Raw genomic sequence first — 15,415 nt, forward strand, 5'->3', positions numbered from 1 at the left:
AAATGTAACCGCTGACATCACCGCCAAAATCGTGCACCCAGAATGCCGTACGATCGACACTCTAGAGAGCATGTGTCGGGGATCAAGGTGCGAGTAGGAGAACCTAGTCCCCCTCCAAGCACTATATGGCTGTGTTTGTAGAGGTCAGCTGCAGCAGGGGCGGACTGAATAAAATGGACGATGGTGTTATAGAACAGGGATTTTTTTACTATTATGATGGTGTTCTCCTTTGCATGCAATTTTAACACACATTTGGTATGTCTATAAAAAGGAATATATGCTACACTAAATCATACCTCGAAGTCTTTTGACAAAATATTGTCCCCTTGGTTGACATACCAAAACGTTTCCTCTCCATTCAACACTTAATTTTTTTATTTAATTTTGTGTGCCGTTTTTTTTTTCTTTTTTTTACTACAGTCCCCCATGTTTACTTACCTTCCCACTCTCTATTGTCTTTTTTCCTGTTCTTTTTTTTTTTTTTTTTTTTACATTTTCTTCTCCCTGACGGCTTGCCACACCATCGCTGTGAGATTACTTTTTTTTTTTTTTTTTTTTAAAGAAAATGAATCACTATATTTTTGAATTATTTCAGACTTTATAACATAAGTATATTATGTGCTGTTTGTATTTTAGAATTTTGTTTGTATTATTTTATTGTGACCCGCTCAATAAAAAGAGGTTAGAAAAAAAGATATATATAAAAAAAAGATGGTGTGGGTTGGTACTGTTATTAGGATTTATGACCATCAGGGGGTCCATTGCCAATGAGGGATGGGAAGTTATGTTATAATGGGGGCCTAAGGACACGGGGGAAGGGGGGTGCAAAATACCCCCTAGATATATTTAAAATAAGATTTCTGAGCAGTTTTCTAGAAAAAAAATCATCAGTTAAGTGGTTAATGTCCCAAACAGTAATGATCCTTATCGTCACATATCTCAGCAATAAGAAATGAGTTTTTCTCTGGCCTATTTATCATCGGGTTGTCGCTGGGACATGGGACAAGAGCCCATCCCAGCAATTATTAAGAGTAAAGTTATACAGTAGCTAACACTGGGGCTGATTCAGCATTACACGCATTTACATATTTGTAAGGACAGAATTGCAAAACTTCCTGCATGCAGCTTTGCAATTCCGTCCACGGCTGAATCACCCCCACTATCCACTGTGCTTCCAGGTTCGGACAGGCCACGTAAATGTGCACATACATTCCATATGGCCGTGCACGTGCAGTGCAAAGTCGTTACGATGACATTTCCTTATGCAGACAAGCTCCAGAGACAGGCCTAGATTAAGGACTACATGGGCCTGCTGTGACAGGTGCTGTGTGGGTGTGACCAGTGAAATATGGGTGTGACCAGTGCTGTGTGGGCGTGGCTAGTGAAATGTGGGTGTGTACACCCCACTAGGCTATCCGCTCCTAATGTCACTCTAACAATGTCAAAGTGGAAAGATTGCATCATTTAGTAAGGACAGTAGAAAGACTATATATAGTTAATCATTTTGAGTTATGGCAGACTGTGTGGACTGCTGGTTATCATCATGTTGTCATGATGATGGTCCTACTTTAACGCGGAGGCCTGGGGCTTTAGGTTTCCGGAGCTTGATAAAATGTACTCGGCAACATTCCTATACATGGTACGACGACAGAGGTAACAGTGTCATGCTGCTAATTGTGTGTCATACGCAGGAGATATCTGTGATCGCTAACAGTTCAGCATTAACAAGTGAAGCCATTCCAGAAAAGTTCATTAAAATAAATAAACTATTTTTCACCGTTTGCCCATGTTAGTAGTCAGCTGTCTTCTGTCAGACCGTAATGAGCAATCTCCTGAAATGCATGTGTACAGTGGGAATGAGTTGTGTATACTGTAGTTGAAACAATTCATGAAATACCATAACATGATTTTATAGACAGCCCAGGCAGTGACCTGAGCCACAAAAGTTTTCCTGCAATCAATGAAATAAAAGATGCGTCCTGTCTTTTGATCTTACCTTGAGATTCTTCGCTAAAATGTCTGTCACAACATGGAGAGAAGCCATTTTTGCCTGAATTGGTGTGCCTATACTCCAGCAACGGTACCCTGAATTATCCTAAAACCAAACAAACATTACAAGTTTAAAGAAGGGGTTAAAAGTACTGTATAATGGAATACTTGAATGATCAGTGAAATGTTAGAAGCTTGCCAGCCACATACCTGAGCCGCACGTTATCAAATGTGATATACTTGCGCCCCGCATCAGATGTGACTCACAAAAGTCGATCATTAATATTTTTCACAGTAAAAGCGTACTATACATAATAGTGTCTCTGCCTTGCAAACCATATTTGTCTCTACATAATGGAGGTAGCCATATTTGAGGCTACTGGGGCTGACTCTCTACCGTACGCAACTGCGTATCACGCACGCAGTTCAACTGCAATAGTATGATAATACTTAGCGATAGCTATTCCCTCGCAGCACTACATAAGGACGCCCACTTTACTTTGCACACATCTGTAATGTTTATCAAGACTGCGAAACCATCGGTACAATCGAGTACCATCTCAGCCTCACGCACACTTACTCAGAAATTGCTAACAACCACGCACGCTATGAGGCCTCAGACTGAGTAGGCCATCGCAGTGGCTAATTTATGCACGCCCCAGCAACGGCGTGCGAACGCACTGCCACACCTGCGTTTCCCCGACCATCCCCCATCACCACCCACAAACGGCACTTCACTTCAATCACTCTGCGAAGGGTCTGTCTAGCTTCTGCGATCGCAGTCCCGATCGCAGGGGCTAGTTCGCGCTCGTGCACTGCTAGGCATACACATGCGCAGAACTCAACAATCGGCCGATTGCGTGTGTAATCGCAGTGGCGTACGTTAGTGAATCAGGCCCACTGTTCACTCTCTGCCCTGTGATCTCTGTGTTCATCCTGCCTATTTTCCTATACAGCACAGTTTTCTGTGTTGTCTCACGGATCAGCATCTCTCTCTCTGAGTAGGAAATAAAAAATGTGCTTTAACTACGCTAACTTGTGAGAATAGGTAGAGAAACAAAAACTGGAGTGGGGGACACAGAAGGAATTAGTATTTCAGTAAACTCTGGGGGGAAAGGATGGCATTTAAATATAAGATTAATGAAAAGGACGTGTTTAAATTAAACGGGCTGGGAGCTGTCATCTATAACTGACCACATTACAGATGGCAGCAGGAACATGGTATAAATATAATCTAAAGTGACACAAAATATATACTGAACCATAGCATAATATACATGGTCAGACTCAACAGCACTGTCCATGCAAGGCATCCTTTGGCTATTTCAGCTGTAAATATATGTCATGTCAGTCCTGCTGTTTGGTTTTAAAAACATAACGTCAAATAATCACTGGTAAAATCAATTAGTGAGGATCAATTAATGCACTGAAGTATTCATATAGAGTGGCTCTCACACAGTAAGTACAATCCAATTACATACAGTACAGTATATACATAATTATATACGCAATAGCAGTCCTACACTTTTATATATCTTGTTTATAATACCTTACAATGGGTCTGATGCAGAGATGTACGCAAAGCCGATGTTACGCAGTTCGGCGATTATCGGTAATCTGCGCAGGAGTCTCACTGTGCATGCAGCAAGTTTCATCGTCGTCGTTGCTCGCGGGGAGGATTTATCTGCAAAGTGATTGACAGGCAGAGAGCGCTCGTGGGCGGCAACGGGAGGGTTGCGGCTCAGGTGCAGGAGTGCAGCAACCGTTTTCGTGGCGTGTCTCTGCCTGCAACTGCGATCCATGTGTGCAATAAAAACGGGTTGCTCAGGAAGCCGATTATCAAACGATCTGCGGACGACGCCGCATCCTTGTGTTCAGTCAATTGGATAATGCGAAGCTGCCGGTGGGCGTCTCGATACAATTCCCGGGGGCTGCAACATTTTCATATTTTCGCACAGCCGTTACGTACAAATTCTCCACAGCGGTGGAGTTAGCGTCCATCGCTGAATAAGGCCCATCATGGGTTGCCATCATGTATACTGGTTGCGGTAACTCGGAGAACCGTGATAATCAAGCAGCTCGTTCAGATAGTTTTGCAGCACTGCATTCAAGCATACAACACTGTCACACACCTTAAATAGATACAAATATTCCTTTTAGTTACAATGTTGTTGTTTTTTTTTTATAATGAATGAATTCATTTTTCTGATGTTTAATATGTTAGTACATCACACGATCAGCAAAAGTAACACATCATAAGCTATGGTTATTATGTAAAGAGATGTATTTGTAATAGTCTGTATAAATGTTATATTAGTGTCTGTCATCTTTAGAGGAATACTACAGGACGGTTTGTGGGGAAAACATGAAATTTAAACTCACTGCATTTTCCTCAGAGGGAAAAGACCTATAAATAACTCCCTGCCATTGCTTGATCTCGCCGTATATATTGTTTACTGGACTGCGTTCTTATTAAAGTGAAACTGTCATCCTCACAGAAACCACCTTAAGGTCTGCAAATCATCAGACGGGGATTTGTCCAACTAAGTGGACATTAACGTCATAAGCAATTCTTATAATTACACTACCAAAATTATAGACCCATCTTTCCTTTTCAATTATTAGAAAGACTGATAATTCTACCCAACATTATCTGCCATATTAATATTGACATATTCTGTAGAGATTTACAGAGAATAATTGGCCATTCACATCAGTCCCTGCCCCAGTGGAGCTTACAATCTATGGCCCTGATTCAGAGCCGGACGCTCTGACCAGAGCGCTCGCTCTGAATCAGGGCCCACCTCCATAAATATGGAGCGTCCTCCTGGACGCTCGCATAGCTGTGGGTCACCACCCACAGCATATACGAGCGTGCAGGATGATGGTCACGATGGTCTTGACCATCGCGACCATCGCCACTGTGAGCCGAAGCCTGCGGTTGAGTTTCTCAACCGCAAGGCCCGGAGTGATTTTGGCTCTATCAGAGCCAAAATCACTCCCACTGACATCACTAGTGATGTCAGTGGGGCCGGCTTCTGACGGTAGGCGTTCCCTTGGGAACGCCTCCGTCTGGGAGGCACGCCCCCAGCACGCCCACCAAAGGGGGCGTGCTGTCAATCAACATCGACAGCACGCCCCCTTTGATCAGACACAACGAGCGAAGGAAAGTCCTTCGCTCGTCGCATCTCACGCATGCGCACCATCGACCCACTTGCGAGCGGACAGCCGCTCGCGAGTGGGTCTGAATCAGGCCCTATATTCCCTGTCACAGGTACAAACTAGAGATGTGCAGTTCGGTTTCCCGAAAAACCAAACGCACCCGAACTTTGGGGTTCCGAGTAGAACCGAGTCCGGCCTCGGGTCTGCTCTAAGTATGGAACTTTAAAATCGGAATCTCGGGTTTTGGATTGCAATATACAGGTCCAAATGACTGACTTTAGCTGTTTTTATCAATTTTAAAGAAATCCAACCAAAACCAAATACGAATCAAATACACACTAGGGTTATTTTTTTTTATGCCGTAATCCAGTTAACTTATCAGTGTGTTTTTTGGGAATTGTGGGAGGAAACCAGTGAACCTGGAGGAAACCCACGCAAGCACAGGGAGAATATACAAACTCCACACATTGCGAAGAATTGACATGCCCCTATGAGTTTGCATATAGTTTGCACATTGTATGTACAGAGGAATAAAAGTTATATATAATTTATTTATTAACAGTTATTCCTATCCCACACACATTATGCAGCGCTATACAGACATACAGTATACACAGTATATTTACAAATATATATAGTGTATTCCCCTGTGCTAGGCAAAATGTATCAAAGACCATTTTGTGAACAATGGGCTTGATTCAGACCCGCTCGCGAGCGCTATGCGCTCGCAAGCGGGTCGATGTTAGGCCTCTGCGCATAAGCACACCGGAGCCGGCTCCGACGTGCGCATACGCGAGACCCGGCTAGCGACGGGCACTCCGTCACTCCGGGTCTCGCACCAAAAGGGGGCGGCTGACGATTTTGATCGACAGCTAGCACCGTTTTGGAGGCGTGGCGTGGGGGTGGCTTCACAGACGGAGGCGTTCCCATGCGAACGCCTGCCGGTTGTGGGCGGCCCCACTGACATCACCAGTGATATCAGTGGGAGAGCTTCCAGCTCTATTAGAGCCAGAAGCCCTCTGGGGCTTGCGGCCACGAGACCCTACCACAAGGGTCTCATTGCAAGCCCGATGGTCGTGATGGTCTTGACCATCGCGACCTTCATCCTGGCCGCTCGCAATAGCTGTGGGTGGTTACCCACAGCTATGCGAGCGGCCTGGAGGCTGCTCCAAAAAAAAAACGCCCTCTTTCAGAGCGTCCGGCCCTGAATCAGGGCCAATGTCCCTTTAAATAGTGAACAGGGTAAACAAAGGGGCTATATAAACTGAAAAAAAGATAAATACAGTCACTGAATTTAAGTATTTCTGCAACAAATGGCTCGCACTGAATACAGACGCTGCAGTTACCGTAGTGTTAATGATAATGTTAATTCATGGTGACAGGTTCACTTTAACAGAATGTATTTGAACATGTATTATTAATATTATTATTATTACTTAAATCCTGGATATTACTGTGCCCATGCTTTTATTGTTTCAAAATGTTGTACCTAGTGTTACTTTAAGTCCTGAGACAGCACCTATCATAGAAGGAATTAGTGATACAGTTCTCGCTATAAGACATACACCCGGATCATTAGCCACACGTCTTTCAGTTTTATTTTAGGTCACTTTTATGTCGTGTGTACCTCTATCATCATCATTTTACTCTCCAGCGTTACACGCCATTGTCGGATTACCACTCTTGCTTTGTTGTCCATGCCGTGCATCCGCATGTGTTTTGTGTTACTTGGGCATGATAAACTTTATGTTGTCACTGGAAATTCCTATGACTTAACTCCTTCACCTTTGCTCTCACGTGTCAGAGTAAGGCAGAATAAACACTTGGCTATACCGGGGTTAATGCCACATCTGCGCTGTGTTACAGGCACCACCCAGCTGTGGGATACACATATATTACAGGTTAGCAATGCTGTTCCCAGTCCCCATGATAATACCCAATGAATGTGCACACAGACACTGATACCAATGTATAAAAACTGGGAGAAAAAGACCTATACCAATGAGAAAAGTACCTGGTCCATTGTTACACTGCACCCACTCTGCTCAAACATTTACATGCATAATCAGCTAGTTTTGCTACAGGGAGCAATGGTCCCTATGCAAGTTAAAACTGTTTATAACATATCTTGCAATGGGACGTAGGTCATATCCCAGCTGCAGGGATGATGGCACTTATAATTCTGGCGCCAGCATCCTGACGGCTGACGGCCCAATGGTAAGTATTGGGGTTAGGGTTAGCTACTAGGGGGCGGGTTATAATTATGCTGCGGGGGGGAGGGTTAGGCTTATACTGCTTCTAGGTTTAGGCTGCAGGGAGGGTTAGGTTTAGGGGTTGGGGTAGGGGACTTACCAACAGGTGTCTGTATTTTAACCTAGTTGGGTTGCCAACACCATGGTTCTCAGCACCGGAGTCCTGAGTGCCCAGAATACCGTACCCATACCCATACCCAACCCATTTCAATGAGCAAGAAGTAATTTGAAATAAATGACATAGGAAGTGAAAGCTAAAATATATGGGATGCTCCAAAAGGACTTGTTTTGGCCCTTGGTGCAAGCCTAATAATTAGACATTATATATAAAATACAAATGGAGATTGAAATCCCTAATCTAATAACATGGAGATCAATGTGCCGCTGTGGTGTCACCTAAAGTAACCAATTAAGAGTCATTTTTTTTTCAGCTGCTCTTTTCAAAGTGTCTGGTTACTAAGCGTTACAGAACACAAGCAAGCTATAAATATGTGACTATTAAGAAAATGATACAAGTAACCATTACATTGGCCATAAAACCCTCATAAAATTTTAATTAAAGGTTTTTCCACTAAACTAATACATACAAGTATGAGGCTAATGAAAAACAATATTTACAGTCTTGGGTGATCTTGCTGCATCATTACACACTGTCTGTGCTGCAGCATCCGGCCTTTTAGGCAAGGTACAACCAATCACAGCACAGTAAGTGCCTGCTGACAATGTCTTCTGTTGTCAAAGGCCGGCAACAGGACAGGAGAATCTGCAGGACCGGCAGAGCCGGATGATGCAGGACATCCTGTATTAAATGTTCAGTATTTTTCAAAAAGATCATTTCTGAAATGGTTTTAAAGTGGGATTGTAAATGTTTTCAGGAGATTTAAGGAGGAGAGATGATGAACTTTTGTTTGATACAGCACCAGAAGATGATAAACAGTCCAGATCATATGGAGGCTGAAAGGTGATTAAAATACAAGAGTTGTTAGAATTATGAGATGTCCGTATAGTAAATTTTTTTTTATTTTGTCACTCATCCAAGTGTAAAGAATTAAATAGCAATACAATAGATGAATTTCTGACATCTTACAATCATTCCAATGGAACACTAAGCAAATTAATTTGGGCTCAAAAAATTATAAAACTGAACAGATTAGCAGTAGTGATAATTATCTATTAGGAATTGTTACGTGATAAACAAAACTTATGTAGAATTGAAAATGTTTAAAATCTGTCTGAAAACATACAAATATTTAATGATTAAAAATTTAAGTAATAATAATTATAAATATGGTGAGCCAATTGTGTTATTAGTATTTGCAGTGTTGAGATTTTTTTAAATTTAATTCTGTATTTCATACTTTGGGCCATATTCATCATCACTTAATTTCTACAAAAGTAGGTGAAAATCAACATTTTCACCTACTTTTGTAGAAATTAAGTATTGGGGCCATTCACCATAAAGGTAATGCAGGAGATATCATGGATATCTCCTGCTTACTTTTTGGCTTCGATCTGTCATGCAGTCGCCATACACAGGATACGTACAGTATCCTGACACAGGGGATGCATCCCGAAGCTAAGTAGTGAGTTTGGGGGGAGGGTTAGGTTTAGGGTGTGGGGAGGGGGAGGTTAGGTTTAGGCACTAGGGTGGGAGGTTAGGTTCAGGCACTAGGGAGGGTTAGGGGAAAGGAGAGGAGGAGGGTTAGGATACCTACCGACAAGTGTCAGTATCCTAACCTTGTTGGGATGCCGGCGTCAGGAATTTGACCGCCAGGATCCCGAGCACTGGCATCCGGTACCCATCCCATGTACACTAGTGTGGGGACCTAAATTCATCAAGCTCCGAAAATACAAAATGTTCTGAGCTTGTCTGAGGGAGCATTCACCATCTTCAGATAATGTTTGCTCCAACACCCCCGATTGGAAGGAGTCCAGGGTTGTGAAGAGGGATCCGTACGGATCCCTCCACCCCTGTTCAGTTCGACTCTTTCCTCCGAACACCGGGGCTTTGCTTGCCTGCGTGAACCCTGGTCACGCAGGCGCACTGGCTCGGCAGTGCTAATTTTCACTGCTATGTAAGTAGCAGTGAAAAGATTTGTGAAGACGGCTGATTGTCGGATCAGCTGTCTCTGCGCCAGAGCAATGAGGAACTGCTCCAGTGTTCACCAAGAGTAGGAATTAGGAATGCTAATTGTTGGGGGGGGGCACCCAGTGAAATCCAGAATCCACTATTAGTTACTTATTAATACTGAAGCAATTTCAACAGTCCATAGATTGCAAATAAAATAGCAAGAATACATTGTAATATACAGCAATCCTCTCCCTCCCAGTTAATTGTAACATACAGCAATCCTCTCACCCCAAGTTCATTGTAATAGATAGCAATCTTCTCACCTCCAGTTCATTGTAATATACAGCAATCCTCTCACCCACTATTCATGGTAATATACAGCAATCCTCTCACCCACTATTCATAATCCTTTCACCCACTATTCATTGTAATATACAGCAATCCTCTCATCCCCAGTTCATTGTAATATACAGCAATCTTCTCACCCCAAGTTCATTGTAATGTAGAGCAATCCTCTCACCCCAAGTTCATTGTAATATACAGCAATCTTCTCACTCCAAGTTCATTGTAATGTAGAGCAATCCTCTTACCCCAAGTTCATTGGAATATACAGCAATCCTCTCACCCCAAGTTCATTGTAATGTACAACAATCCTCTCAACCCAAGTTCATTGTACTGTACAGCATTCCTCTCACCCCAAGTTCATGGTAATATACAGCAATCCTCTCACCCACTATTCATTGTAATATGCAGAAATCTACTCACCCCCCAGTTCATTGTAATATACAGCAATCCTCTCACCCACTATTCATTGTAATATACAGCAATCCTCTCACCCTCTGTTTATTGTAATATACAGCAATCCTCTCAACCCCAGTTTATTGCAATATACAGCAATCCTCTCATCCCAAGTTCAGTTTTTTTGTCAAGGTCTTACCTGCACAAAGATTGTACGGTAGAACCACTGCGCTACCCTTACACCCAGGCTACAATCCAAAATAATAATACAAGAGTGCCTTTAATATAGTGGTAATAACTGGTAATTGGTTAGGGATGCCTCAATTGGGAACGCCTTTAAATAGGAACATTTTCCAATCCATGTGTCTGTTTAACACCCACTCCACTATTATTCAACCCAATTTTAGGGGTTTATTTACAAAGCATCCGTTTGTAAAACCCAGCGCTTCTGATCTTTTTATGCCAGATATTTAAATGGGCGATGGTTTTACTAACAAGACATGGCTAGTAAAATGATTGCCCTTTTAAATATTGGGCATAAACATGATTAGAAGCCCTGAGTCTTACAACTTCATACTACGTAAATAACCCTCTTAGCATCTGCTTAAACTCCGACACATTTTTACAAATATCCTGATTAAAATGAGAAACATCCTAATACTATCCTAAACACAGGAAAAATTGGTGCATGCCGTAAGGTGAACTCAGAGGTGAATGGGCTAACGAGCATCCATATATCCACTTTATGTTTACATTTTTTAGTTATTTTTCGAAAGTTCAAATATGCTTGAAATGTAAACGTGGTACAAAACTTCAGTGACAAAGTTAACACAGTTTATCAATTTATATATTTTTTTTTTGTTTAAAAAATAAATACATATTTAATTTTGTGATCAGAATCAGTAAGTTATTGGTGTTGCAAATTAACTAAATGAAATCCCAATTTATTAAATGCTGTTTACAAGGTGTAATCTCAGTTTGAACCAAATTAAAAATTAATTGTTTTTGTGTTTTAAAACGTTTGCTTACATAGTTAACTTTTTTTCAGTTACAGAAATTTTCGAAAAAAAGTTCAGCTATATAAATATTTTTTTTTAAGTTTTCAAACACTTCAAGGATAATGGCACATGATTTTCTTTATATATAGAATTTTTTAAGTATCTGTAAGAGCAGATACATTTTTTTTATAAACAACATGTCACAGTATAATCTAATTTGTACTCAGCACGCTGTAAAGGGCCAGAAATGCTAACACTGGTACATTAGCAAATTGGTTGCTTACTTGAAAATTCAATGAGACGTGAACGTACTGCAACACAGCACTTTAGAGTAGAGAAAAATAAATTAAAATCTAAAAATAGATCCCATATCACAAAAAACTAAATTACAAAACAAAACATCATAGGTACGTGTCAAGTGTGCAGTGTGAAAAAAAAACTGTATTACATGATGGGTAATGTATTGAAATATAATATAAAAGAACAACAAAGCCATTAAGAGGATACAAAGTAGCTAGGTTTAAAGGTATATCAATAAACTGTAATTAAAGTGGCTTGTCAGCCATATTAGACACTTTCTATTTCAGCAAGTGAACAAAAATTGGAAATATTATTGTGATTTTTAAGTATCGAGAAAAATTTTACCTACGATAAAGCTTGACGGGAAAAAAAAATCAACGCAGAAAAGCGGTGGTTTTATAATCCGTGAATCGTTTCCCATCGGAGGCTTTCGTCACTGTAGTTCTATCCACATTTACAGACTAGTTTTGTCAGCATGAGTTTGACAAGAATTAGACGCCCCTGTTTTTGCCCCCATGCCTTCTCTCCTTCACAGTCATTCAATGACAAGCGTAAAAAGAACCTCATCTTTTCACGAAAGTTCCCCTTCTACAAGAACAAGGAGCAAGGTGAACAGGAAGCAAGTGACCCGGAACGTAAGTAGAGCCTCGGAGGCGATGTCACGTGTGGCACTAAAGTTAACGGGTGACAGGCACGACACGTTCCCTCCCTCTCACCCTTTCACACATCTAGGCATATGGTACTGGTAGGCAGGTGAGGCATTGCTACTGTGACCGCTGCATGAGTACACCTTGGATCCACTGGCTGTTCTCCACTCAAAATATTATTCGGCTAAAACTAAATAGAGGTTAAATTGTGCCGTCGTTACCTACCGCACAGTAGAAGCAGCCATTTTGTGAGCTGAGCCAATGTTCGCTATGAATAAGTGACATCACATGGCTAAGACTCATGTTACTAATTCAAAGTGAATTGATTTGTCTCCCAAAAAATGGCTGCCCTCACTTGTGCTGTAATACAGGGAAGAGCGACCTTGTAAGAACAACAGGATTTTATCTACAATAAACAGACATTTTTGGAGCTACCTGGAAACCTGGCTGCACGCATAAGACCTTGGCAAGAGTAAAACGGTTTTACCGTTCGTAGCATATAATAGCAAAGTCGGGTCAGTTATTGTAAGTGACAACATTATCTGAACATTTTGTATAGAAATATAATATCATTTTTTTACTAGTATATTATAATGTCATTTAGGCTCTTTTTTTCACCTCTATTTGACTACGCTCTGAGCAACCATTGTATTCATTTTTCAGAACTAAATATAAAAGAAGAGATGTGAGTAGAGCTGGAAAAACTTGTATCCGGTGTGTTAGAAAGGTAACAGCAGCACAGATTATTTCAGCTCGGCCAACAATCATGTTGTCTATGTGTAGTATAAAAGGAAAAGCCAACATGTAGCCAATCCGAATGTCACAGTGGTTGCACTGTACAGAATAGCAGTGCACTATGAGACTAATATGGGGAGAGCCTGATTTATAATGCATATCAATATGAGCAACCTTCAACTTACAAATATGTTTAATCTTGTCTTTCAAAATATTGTTCTAGAAATATAATTGGATGTGCTCTTAATTTGGGTGGGGGCCATGCTGAACCCATGACTTTATCTGACCTTAGGGCTCTCGTATGCGTCTGCAGTAGGTTATTATATTATTAGTATTATTATTATTAGTATTATTATTATTTCTATTAAAAACTCACAGCATGTAATTGAGCTGAACAAAATATTATTGGGGGAGATCAGCAGGGAAAGATTAAGGTCAAATCCTGTTCTTCTCTACTCCACACTCAGATGGAGTTACATACGAAAACAAGATGCATGGGGCAAGACAGCAGCAAGGGAAGATATAAACAAAATACAGATGATAAATCCGCCTACCAGACTAGACTTTACAAGTTTGAATCTTATCATGCACGGTTAAAGTTGAGGCATATAGATTAGTGATCTTTTGCAGTTGATTCTTATGCCGGGTACACACTAGACAATATATTGTCTGATCTGACGGATCAGACCTTGTATCAGGCACATCGGCCAGTGTGTACCAGCTATGTCACTGATAATGCGCGCTCCCACGTGTCGTCAGCAACACCGCCAATCAGACCTGCATGCAGGACCGACGGGTGATATAGTCAGCGGTAGGCCATGCTGCCGAATGAAGCATGGCCCCCATTGTCGCTCTGTCACTCCCGGCATCGGCAAGGGTGTATGCAATTGCTGATGCCGGCACCCCCACTGGGACCCGCCGCATGTGACATCGAAGCTGGGTACACATCGCTAAGTGTGTACCCAGCTTTACAGTTCATGGAGACTGTAATTCCCAATCCCTAGATTGCCGGAGAGTTTGACTGTCTGTTCTGCATTAAAAACTCTTTGCCAACGTGGTGCCATCCAGGTTAACGCTACATCTTATGTCCTAAGTGCTTGAATTTCAAGGTTGTTGTTTTTCTTCAAGGTCATCCTCTTTCTGCTATAGAAAATATTATTACATTTCCGAAGGCTAAATTTCTTGATTGACAGTGAAACGCGTCGATCCATATCTGTATTCTGCATGGTCCGTCATGGTAGTATTCATTTCAACTCCACTGACTTCTTCCTTCCTCTTCTGCGCCTCCTCTTCCTCTCTCATTTGCTCACTCTCTGGGTACTGCTGGGCAGGACATCCCCGGATTAGGTGACGACGGTTATGGAACGAAGACTCTGAGTAAGTTCCCAGGAATGGTCACTACAACATTTCTCGTTTCTATTCTTTCTTCCCCCTCCTCCCCCCTCCTCTTTTTATATTTATATGAAATTCTGTTAATTTTTTTTTTTACGTTTCCCAATTGACCTTCCCCACCCAGCATGCCCAGACGCAAAATTTTATTTGTTGCCCACTAGTGAATGCACAAACTACTGTAAATGCGCTTTCAATTTTATTATTATGCATGATAATAATATAGAATTCCATATTGTCTTTGGAACTGTTTAACGTGCTTGTTTTCTAACTCCGCTTTTGGTTTCCTGTAATAACTGGTTTTGTGAGAGTGATGGCTTATTAATGTACAAAAGACGTGTTTCTGGGTTAGATCTATGCTTTCCAAATACCGTGATTTTTTTTTTTTTTTTTAAATTTAGTTTATTTATAAAACTTTTTTCTTTGTATTTTTCTCATAACAACTGTGATTTATTTTTAATAAAATGCATCCAGATCTGCTTCTCTGAATGTATCCCAACCCAAGGCTGTGCTTATAACGTTGCACCCTGAGGCAGCTGTATTTGGCAGCAAGGTTTTGGGGCAGAGAAATAAAGGCAATCAATTTTAAAAAAAAATCTAAATTATTGCTTTTTATATTTTGGTCGATCTAATAATGCCGAAATATTATGTTGGTCTTTAAATTGCACGGAACTCGTATAAATATGTTTTCGGTAGTTTGTATCAGTGATGATAAGGGCACCAATTCAGTTGCCGATCAAAGCAGCAGAATGGTTAGTCACACCCCAGTTCCTCAGTATATTCTTGGCATATCCCAGTTACATAGACATTTTACTGATTGATCATGCAGGACAAATGCTTCATTATATGCTGGTATTGAATATATAAACCTGTACGAGTCTTCAGCTTCAGAGCTCTACTTTTTGTACAAAGCACCAACATTATCATGAAACAACCTTCAATCTGTATTAATTTTGATTAGCGCATCCCAGAGCTGGATTATCTATTAAGCAACCTACACTACTGCTTAGGGCACAGTGGACTAAAATGGGCCAGATTACACTGGCTCACTTTTAAGTGGGGTTTTCTGTTTTGACAAAGGGAAGGAGCCCAAAACCAGTTCCTTGTCTAGGGCTCCTATAAGGGTCTTGATGA

The 15,415-nt window shown here is 41.2% G+C and overlaps 1 protein-coding gene across 5 annotated transcripts in view; it reads left to right on the forward strand.

Moving 5' to 3' along the window:
- Positions 1–15,415, forward strand: part of DLG2 (discs large MAGUK scaffold protein 2) — a 1,239,761-nt gene that overhangs the window by 1,195,697 nt on the left and 28,649 nt on the right. For 4 of the 5 annotated variants that reach the window (XM_088479798.1, XM_088479797.1, XM_088479799.1 and 1 more), the window contains one exon: positions 12,046–12,145. In XM_088479798.1, the coding sequence (XP_088335924.1) occupies positions 12,046–12,145 (100 nt within the window). Of the gene's footprint in view, positions 1–12,045; positions 12,146–14,223; positions 14,270–15,415 lie in introns of all 5 variants that reach the window. The other variant, XM_088479801.1, reaches the window with a different exon arrangement.

Source organism: Taudactylus pleione, unplaced genomic scaffold, assembly GCF_031769625.1.
Source record: "Taudactylus pleione unplaced genomic scaffold, aTauple2 ptg000245l, whole genome shotgun sequence".
Taxonomy (NCBI): domain Eukaryota; kingdom Metazoa; phylum Chordata; class Amphibia; order Anura; family Myobatrachidae; genus Taudactylus; species Taudactylus pleione.